The sequence below is a fragment of the Macrotis lagotis genome, chromosome 5 (assembly GCF_037893015.1).
Source record: "Macrotis lagotis isolate mMagLag1 chromosome 5, bilby.v1.9.chrom.fasta, whole genome shotgun sequence".
Classification (NCBI taxonomy): Eukaryota; Metazoa; Chordata; class Mammalia; order Peramelemorphia; family Peramelidae; genus Macrotis; species Macrotis lagotis.
Window position 1 is genome coordinate 10,264,059 of NC_133662.1, and position 10,752 is coordinate 10,274,810.

Sequence of the window (10,752 nt, forward strand, 5' to 3'; positions counted from 1 at the left end):
TTACTGAGAACCTTCTCAGAAAATTACTGATTCAGTTTTAAGAAGGAAGTTATCCATCACTTGGACAAAAATATTCATAGCAGCTCTGTTTGTGGTGGCAAAGAATTGGAAATTGGAAATTGATTGAAGGTCCATCAATTGGGGAATGGCTAAACAATTTGTGGTATATGTATGTTATGGAACTCTCTTGTTCTATTAGAAACCAGGAGGTATGGGAATTCAGAGAAACCTGGAAAGACTTACATGAACTGATGCTGAGTGAGATGAACAGAGCCAGAAGAACATTGTACACCATAAACAGCAACTTGTGATTGATGATATATCTTAATGGACCTGTTCATTCCAACAGGACAACAATCAGGGACAATTTTGGGGTATCTGCAATGGAGAATATCAAATATATATATTCAGAGATTGCCATTTCATTGGATTTGTTGAAATAATTTCTCCATCCTCAGGGAACTGTTGTTAAAATCCTTTCTAACAATGTATCTTTTCATTGCCATAATTCTTCTCTTCAATTGTTTGTTCATTTCTTCTCAGCTTTTACCTATCACTTACTGTCCTGATTTTTCTATGGTGTCTTAGTAGTAAAAGTGAGTACAGGACAATAGGATCACATATTTGAAATTATCAGGCCTTAGGAGATTGGCCTTCATATTACAGATAAAGAAACTGATGGCCAGAGAGATGAAATGATTTTCCCTGTCAGACAAAGAGTAAGTTCTGTAACTTGATTTGAATCTATTTCTTTTTAGTTTATTTCCACCATGTCATAGATATAAGAAAAACCTAGAGGTATTGTGCTCTTCTCTAGTCTCTGTTGTTTATAATTTATTTTTTCACAATTCTGGTACTGGAGAGATTTGTGACTCTCAAAAGCTAAAGTTGACTAGTTGGATATTTGCTACAAGAAGAATTTGAAGTTAATTCTATTCTTCCTATTCCTATTCCTCTTTATGAAGTCCAGGTTCTTCTCAGTTACTGACTGTTTTCATCTTCTAGGTTGACACAAAGTCTTATTGAATTTGAAGGGGATTAAACTATGAAGAAATGGAGATGAGTCCTCTGGGATGTTGCTGAAAAAAAAATTCCAAGAAGCTTTCAAAATTGTTTCTCTTTCCAATTTTCTCATATTGTTACTTGCTGCCTATTCCCTTTCAAAGGGTCAATCTATATCAACTAATTGACTTATTTTCTCTATAAAGCAAAAAAAAAATTAGAAGCACTAGAATGAAAATATTTATTTCAGAATAAAATCAGCACATCTTCTTGTAATTTTTATTTTAGTATATTTATATAGGTAAAAAATTTATTAGTAATCTTTAAAAAATAATCATCAGTTGATGTACTTAGTCATTCAAGTGTGAAATTCTAATAATTCTTCAACTATCTAATGCAACCTCTGTGTGGTGTGGTGGAAAAATTTTTGACTATGATGACAAAGGACCTAGGTTCAAATCATACCTCTGATAGTTACCTTCTATATGACCTTCCTGAACCTTAGTTTTCTCCTTTCTAAATTAAGGCATTGAAGTAGATGTCCTCTGATCTTTTCAATCATTATCTCTCATTCCATGCAGTTGTCCCTGATAACCCAAATCTGAAATCTTTCCTTCCACAGAATTATCATTGTATGTTGTTTGTATGTACACTCACTATTTAACGTGTTTTATTTATTATTTATGTATTATTTCTCTTATTGTAATGAATGGTTACTTTCTTACCTTATTATCTTGGATTACATGAAACATGTAGGAATTTTATAAATATTTATTGCTTTTGTTGCTGTTTATCCTTTGTTCTTGAGAGGGCCAAAGTCATCAGGAAGATGATATCCTGACTTGAAAATGAATTGAATTTAAGTGGTTTAGGTCTGTACAAAGTCACCAGCCTTATCTCTCTCTACCAGAACCATCTAACTCCAGGGGTAAAATATAATCAGAATAATTAGAGATGTCCCAGATGCAATGGAGAATTAATATTGAATGCCTGTATCTCAGTACCAAAGGCAGTCCTAGGACAGTATCTTGTATGTAGCACATGCTTTAAAATAATAATAGAAATTCTAGATATCATTTATAATAGCACTTTGAGATTTGCAAACCACTTTACATATATTATCATTTTAATTTTCACAATAATCCTGTGAAGTAGGTGTTATTAATATATCCATTTTACTTATAAGGATTAGCATCTAGTCACAGTAAGTGTCATAGCCAAGCTCTTAAGATTCAATCTCCATTAAGGGCTCTGTGTGACATAATCAGTAACCAGTTAAATTCCTCAAGGATACTAATGGTGAAATGTCCAGTGGTGGAGTGGGGGAAGGTACTCAGACACAAACCTAGGACCTAGGACCTAGGACCATAAAACTATATTGAAATTAAAGAACAAGTACAAATTACCTCCCAACATTATCTATATATGCATTCTCTCAAGGATTATTTCTCTTTATTCTCCTATTCTTTGGACCTTAATATTTGTGATCTTATCTCTTATCCCTCAATTCCATGCATATGCTTTAAAAGACAAAAATGTTCTATATTTTCCTTAAATTCTACTCATTGTATTTATCTTGTCTTGACCCAAAATTCCTTTGTTAGTGCCCTCCGTAGGGCAGTTTTGACATCCTTGTTTCTCAAAGTATAAATGAAAGGATTGAGGGTGGGTGTGACAATTCCATAAAAGAGGGCCATAACCTTGCCCCGATCATGGGAGTAACTAGAGGGAGGTTGAACATACATGCTTATGGCTGTGAAGTAAAACATGGAGACTACCAGTAGGTGAGAGGCACAAGTATTAAAAGCCTTCCAGCGGCTTTCAGATGAACGAATCCTCATCACTGCTTGTGCAATGAAGCCATAGGTACCTAAGATAAAGGTAAGGGGCACCAAGAGGAGCAGAGCACCAAGCACATTGAGTTCAGCCTCATTTACATGGGTGTCAGTGCAGGCTAATTTCAGCAGGGCAGGTACCTCACAGAAGAAGTGGTCCACAATTTTCCTGCCACACCTTGGAGCCACCATTGTAAGTGTTGATTGGATCAGGGAATTAGCAAACCCACTAAACCATGTTCCAGTTGCTATGTGCATGCAACGCCTCTGGTTCATGATGACTGGATAGTGGAGAGGTTTGCAAATGGCAGCATAGCGGTCAAAGGCCATTATGGCCAGTAGGATACATTCAGTTGAGCCCAAGGCCAAGAAAATATAGAGCTGAGCAACACAACCACCATAGCTTATGGTTTTCTCTGAACCCCAGAGATTACCAAGCATCTGTGGAACAGTGCTAGTAGTATAGCAGAGGTCCAAGAGGGAAAGATTGGAGACAAAGAAGTACATTGGACTGCTAAGCTGAGGATCTAGGCGAGAGACAAGTATTATGGAGATGTTGCCAAAGAGAGCAAATATATAGGCCACTAGAAAGATAACAAATAATGGCTTCTCCAGCCAAGGGTGGTCAGAAAAGCCCAGGAGAACAAAGCCTTCCAAGGAGCTCTGGTTGCTGGTCCACATTTTGGTACTTTCAAGGATACTTTTCAGTTGAGATCTAGAGGAATGACATGTTAGATGATTTTTTACCATGGGGGAAAGGCAATGAGAAAAATAAAAACTGGAAGGCTCTAAGTTCAATTCCAATTAGAGGTGTCATTTCAGTAGATTTATATTATTGCTTCTTCCTGTATACTTAATGTGATGAAACAGTGAATGAAAATTTTTTATTATTATATTAAATAATCATCCTTGGGAAGAGAAGACAAAAGCCTAGCCATAGAACATCAGAGCAGTATGTAGGAGACCTGGTTTTGATAGTTCCTTGCTGCATGTTAGTTACTTAAATTGTCTGAACTTTCATTTCTTTGATTATGAAATTGAGATGTTCCTCTACTGATTCCTTCCTGCTTTCTTTATGAGGTTGTGGTTGCATAAAATGAAGTAAGGGTAGGCAAATTAAGAGTCTGGATAGATGTCAGACATGGCCTGAAGAAAGGAGGTGAATCATCAGAAAGGGAGACATAAATTGGATCCCATGGTTTTAGTAATTGCTTCTGAAGGTATCAGGGTCATTGGAGTTCCACTGATAATCCACCTCCTGTGACACTGGACTTTGTGGATTCCGAAAATTCTTTCCCAACAGTTAACAAGTTTCTGGAACATAAAATAATAAATGGTCAGACCCTGGATTTTTCTTTCATGAAAAAATGATCTCATTATAACAGAATTTGAGAAATCTAAACTAAATTCTATTTCCTTTTATCCCTTCAAAGTTAAATAACTAGAAGTAATCCTTCAGTATTTTTTCAAGAAGACCAACAGACACTTAGGCCTAAAATCAGCACTCTGATATAGTGGAACTGCTCTTCTAATGACCTTTTCTCAATTCTTTTTCTTTATTCCTCTATATATGAGACTCTTTTTCTCTCGATTTTCATGTCACCATACTCTCCTGACTACTCATTATCATGCTTCTTTGCTGAATCTCCATTAACAACACTCTCTGAGTATTTCTTTCCTAGGTCCTCTTTTCTTCTCTCTTTATTAATTCTCCTGGTTTTCTCATCACCTCTGTTGGAGTCAATGATTTCTTTTATAAATATGATTCTCAGATATATTTGTCCACTCCTACATTTCTCCTAAGTTCCAGGTTTACATTTCTAACTACCTAGTGGATTCTTCAATTGGATATCCCTAATCAGTATATTAAAATAAGTAGCTTCAAAATAGAGTTCATTATCTTTTTCCTACAACTTTTCCCTCCTCTAAACATCCTTGTTTATGTCAAGGTACCACTTTCTTCCCATTTATTAAGCCTGGAAACTTAGGTTCTGGTTTCCTCTCTCACCACCCCCACCTAATCCAACCTTTTATTACATCTTATCAATTCAGCCATCAAAAAATCACTTAAACATACCTCCCTTTTACAAATCAGCACATTTCATTAAGTACCTTCTATGTGCCAGACATGGCACTAACTCCAAGGAAAAAAAAGCAGAAAACAAACCCAGTCAGTCCCTGCACTCAAGGTGGTTAAAATCTAAGGTGGAGCCAACATGTAAACAATGTAAATTGCATCCAGGATTAAATGATAGGATTTTGAGACCTAAAGGAAGTCAGAGAAGTAAGTAGTTGAGTTTAAGAGGGAGAGTATTCTTGGCATGAAGGAAAGGTAAAGCAAATATCAGAAAACAATGGATAGAGGGCCTTGTTCAAATAGCCAGGAAGCTAGTGTTAACTGAATCAAAGAGTACAGAGTGACAAATTCAACATTTGTATTTGATTCTGAAGGCAATAGAGAGTCACTGAAATTTATTGAGTATTGGGGAGACAAGAGTAGTCCTAGGTAAAATCACTTTAGTGGCTAAATGGGGAGCTACTTGAAGCAGGCTAACCCTCCAGTAGGGAGTAAATAGTCTGCTCTTCTCTTGGCATGAATTAATGAGGATCTACATTAGAGTTGTGGAAGTGTCAAAGTAGGCATATTAGAAAGGTATTGCAAAGTTGAACTCAACAGGCCTTGGCAACAGAGTGGAGATGTGGGGTGAGAGAGTGAAAAGTCTAGAATGACTTCTAGGTTGTGAATCTAAGGGATTGGGGGGGGGATATTGCCCTCTACAGTAATATGGGAAGTATGTATGGGGAGAGGATTTGAGGATAAAGATAATGGACTTGTTAAGTTTTGAACATGTTAAGTTCAATATGTCTACTGAGTATCCAGGTTGAGATATATTAAGGGCAGTTAGAGATGTAAGATTAGAGATTAGAGGAGAGTTTGAAACATGACATATTTAAGAATCATCAGCAAAGAAATGGTAATTAAATTCATAGGAACTGATGAGTTGGTTAAATGAAGTAGAATAAAGGGAGATACAATAAATAGGACCTAGCACAGAATCTTTAACAACAGTTAAAGGGTATGATCTGGGATAGAGCAAAGAAGAAAGATAAGGAGGAAGAGAAAAGGTAGGAAAGAGTGGTGTTCTGAAGATTCACAGAGACAGGACTACCAAGGAAAGTGTGAAAAGCAATGTCAAAGGCTGCAGAGAGGTCAAGAAAAATGAGGGCTGAGAAAACTGAAGGATCATTAGTTACCATTGAAGAGAGCAGTGTAACAATAGAACTAGAAGCTAAGTTAAATGAGTAGTTAAGGAGAGAATAAAAGAAAGAATGTGGGGAAATATATCATAAATATTCTTTTGGAAGAGGTTATATACAAAAGGAAGAAGAGCATAAAGGTCAATAATAAGTGGGGTTGAAAGGAGCAGGTGAGATTTTTTCTGGATAGAAGAGATGTGGGAATGTTTGTAAGTAACAGGAAATAATATAGAGAAGAAGAGATTGAAAATTAGTGGAATAGTGGGATTGACGAACCTACACACTGGAACAAGTTAGGCTTGGTAAGGAGTAAGATCTGTTCATCATGGCAGATGGGATAGTGGAGATAGTGAAGAGTGTGAAGATGAGTGAAGAAGAAAGAGATTAAAAGAAGGATCACACAGTGAGTGGTTTCATTTTTTTTTCTGTAAAATCGAGATAAAGTTCTCAGTTAACATTGTGGGGTGGAAAGTTGTGGAAGGTATGAAGAAGGATGAAATAGTTTAGATGAGCAATTTGGAGAGAGAAATAATGAGTAGCTCACAGAACTGAAAGCCCAGCTAAAGTTATGTAACAAAAATTTATAGTGGATTCAGTAAGGAAAGATATGTGATCTTGTCCTTCATTCTCTCTTCTGATATTGCTACTACTGTGAAACACGTACATGAACATGATATTGACAAAACAGTGAAATAGACATAATAGCATGTTGGTTCCTGTCTCAGTTCTCTCCCCCACTCCAGTCCATGGTCCACTTAGCTATAAAATAATGATCCTGAGGTACAGGTCTGAATGAGCATGTCACATATGCAATAAACTGCAATGGTTCTCTAATGTTTCTACATCAAATATTACACCCCATCTCCCTGTCTAGTCTTCTCATACCTCACTGCTATGTATACTGTGGTCCAAAACATTACATTTCCTGACATTTTCACTGGTTGTTCCCTTTATCTGGAATGTGCTCCTTCCTTGTTTCTACCTCCTGGCTTCTCTGGGTTTTTTAAAGTCTCAACTAAAATCTGCTTTTCTATAAGAAGCTTTTCTTCTACTTCTCTTAATGCAAATCCAGTCTTTTCCTTGAGATTTTCCCCAATATACCTGCATATATTTTGTTTGTACATAGCTGCTTCTTGTAACTATGAACTTCTTGAGGTCAGGGACTATTGTTGACTTTATTTGTATTTACAGCACTAAATATAATACCTGACATATAATGGTTGCTTTAATAAATGCCTATTGACTTAATTATTGGAAGTGAGGAATATCAGAAGTGAGGAGACCCATATTTGAGACCTGATTCTATGATTATCATACTATATGTGATTTGGACTGGCTCTTTACTTCAGACACAGTTTCCTCATTTGAAAAAAGAGTAAACAGTACTACATAACCTTTTATGGTCTTTTGAATTCCAATAACTGACATACAAATGACTCTAATGAACTGAGTGTGGTTTTTCTTACACATTAGATCAAATTCAAACATCACTTTCCTGTGCAAGGTGCCTTCAGCAAAAATGCATTGTTCAATTCTCATCTCCAAAAATTTTGCAATATGGTTCTCATACTCCAGTCTGAAGGGTTTCCTCACAACTATCAACTTACCTTATTTTGTTGCTCATATCCATCCTTTTTCCATCTCCCTTTAATAAAGCCATTTCCATATTTCCATCCTCACCCTGAATAGAATGTTTCCAATTCTCTTCTATATGAAATAGTTTCTGTTACTGAGATCTCCTTTTCTCTAGGAAATATTTCCTTAATTAACCCTGATAAATCTGCTTAATTATTTCCCCCTCTGAAAGTGCAAATTTACTCAGTATGCACACATTTCAATTCTAAAGCAACACTTCAGTTTATAGCAACACAACATTTTCTAGTGTTGTATAGTTATCTAAATATCTTTTCAGTCATAATTTTGTCTTAGGATCTTGTTAGGAACAAAACAAATGCTAATGTCAGTCTACATGCCCCTTGATAAGCACCTTCACTTTCTTCATGTGAAAAGAGAGAGGGAATTTGTCCTATGACACAGTAGATATAGAACTTGGGATCAGTAAGATTAGGATTTAAAACTTGTTATATTTTCTACATTTAGCTTTCATTTCAAACTTTCTCATGATAGATTTGAGAATGGCAACAGGCATTTATATGAAATATATTAAAAAAAGCAAAGGAGTAAATGGACTTTGCACTGTCTGGGATGCACATTCTCTTCTGTAAAATAATACTTGTAGAATTTTACATAATTCTATTAGAATCCTACAAGAGAGGGAAGAAGGAAAAATGGCTTTCTTTTGGAATTTCTCAAAGTCACTAGGTCACAGAAGCTCTGACTAGGAAAAGAAATCATCAGACACCATCTCCTATAAGTTCTCCCAAGGGAATAGACAGTGAAAAATAGAATGACCACTGCAAGTGTAAAGTGTAAGGAAACTAGAAGATGGGAAGAATCCAAATTTCAAGACACAACTTTCTCATCTGTGACTCCTTTCTTTTCTTTTCGAATTCCCTAGTATTGATTACATTCTTCCTCATAAAAAGAAAGTTTCTTGAAATCAGGCCTGGTTTTATTTTTGTTTTTATATCCTCAGTGCCTTGTACAGTGCCTGGCAGACAATAACTTCATATTGATTGATTGATGAAATTCAGAGATGATATAAACTGGAACTCATTTTCAGGGCTCCATGAATATTTTGATATCTTCTCCAAGTTTCTTTATTCTTTGATACTGTTTCCTCATCTTTAAGGTGGAGATTAATACCTATCAGGATTTTTGTGAATATCACTTGAAACCCTAGATGAGAAAGCAATTTATGAAGTTAAAAACTCTGTACAACTATAAGATATAATTGCTTTTTACTATTACTAGTTGTGGATAATATTTCTAGTTATATTAGTAGTGATAGCATTTCTAATAATGGTAATAGTAATAGATTTACCATGACAACATTAAAATACCTATTATTATTAGAAGTTAACAGAGATAGCTTTAATTGCCCAAAGTATGTGCTTACAAATGTTTTACAATTTGTTTTTTAGGAGGAAAAGTGCACTGGAAATTGAAGTTTAGTCAATATTAACATTTTCTCCATCACTTTTCTAAAGTCTAGAAAATTAAAAATAACTAATCTATTCCCAATTTAACATTTGCTAAATTATCCTGAAATTTGCTAATTTCCAAGTTATAAATGATTACACTGAAAATTTAGCAACTAATTCAGTTAATGAGCTGCTTCCAATACATTCTGATATCCCAACTGTGGAAGATGATGAAATAGAAAAAGCTTGAAAATCCGAACTTCAAAACACTTGCACAATGGAGTATTAATTTCCAATGGATCTCTATGGCAAAGTAAATTGACTCCATATCTAAAGCCTTTTTTTGATACCTGGTTTATTTTTTATCTCTCCCACTTTCATTTTTCATCTAAAATAATTTTATTCATTATATCTTTATTCTTTAACATATCTTCCTTTCTCCTTCTTCATGCCTACAAAACAGTACAATGAAGTGAAGAATATATGACTAGGATTTTTATATATTTTAGCTAATGTTTTATAGGAAAAGTAAGATAAATAAGAATATAGGAGTAAATATATGAGTGTGTTTGTGTGTATGTGTTTCTTGTATTTCCGAAAGTCTGTCAAAGCTTAACTTTTGTGATAACTGGTATAATTAAAATATTTAGAGAAAGTTACAATTATGGTTTGGCATAAAGGATTCTTAGAGCAAGGAACAATGATCGTTAGTGTGTGTGGTGTGTTAATGTGTGTGTGTGTGTGTGTGTGTATACACATGTGAAAGACAAAGATAGAAACACAGAAAGAGATAAAAAGACAATCTGTTCCCTGCCCCACATCAAACTCCATGCTTCTGCCATACTGGCAAAATGCAGAAGGACATACCCTTACAATGGTCAAGTGTTTCAGTCTCTTCATATTGTCTTACAAATCAGGAAGTTCTATGTTATTGAATAAAATTTGAACAAACTGCAATTTCACATTATGTTTTTTTTACTCTTGGATGTCTAGAATAGGGAGTAGGTGAACTTAATAGAATATAAGTTAACTGAGGTCAGTTACTATTTCATTGTTTTAAAAATATCATGTACATGTTCATGTCATGTTTAGTATCTTGTATCTGTGTGATCCAGACCTGTGTTGACGTTTATCAGGAACTCACCATCTCCCTCCAAGCAGTAGAAAGTACTACTGATGCATATCTAGATTGACAACTGTTCTATAATTTGTGATCTTAGATAAATGGGACACAGAGTTTAAGTGACTTGTACATGATTATAAAACTGTTATTTGACAGAAGTAAGATTAGGATATAAATCTTCCTGAACCCAAGAATATTCCACTCTACCTCTGCATGAATACAAATATTTCATACAATCCAGCATTTAGTATACATTTGTCAGGATTCCAGAGATATTAACTTTAGCAAATTTATTATTAATTCCCCTACTTTTAGACTTAGAGCTAAAAAATTACCAACTGTTTTCACTGGATCTCAGATTTCTATTCTTTTCTCTATTTCTTTATTTTTCCTATGGCCTTTCTCAAAAACACTGGGTCACAAAAATTCTGACTTGGAAAAAAATCATCAGCCAGTATATGATGATGTTAGGAAGTAGATCTTCCTAAGA

At 34.9% G+C, this 10,752-nt stretch overlaps 1 protein-coding gene across 1 annotated transcript; it reads right to left on the reverse strand.

Annotated features, from left to right (window-relative positions):
* Nucleotides 1–2,573: 2,573 nt before the first annotated feature.
* Nucleotides 2,574–3,518, reverse strand: LOC141489611 (olfactory receptor 2B2-like). The gene has a single exon (XM_074190151.1). The coding sequence runs from the start codon at nucleotides 3,516–3,518 to the stop codon at nucleotides 2,574–2,576; it is 945 nt and encodes a 314-aa protein (XP_074046252.1).
* Between the last annotated feature and the right edge of the window lie 7,234 nt (nucleotides 3,519–10,752).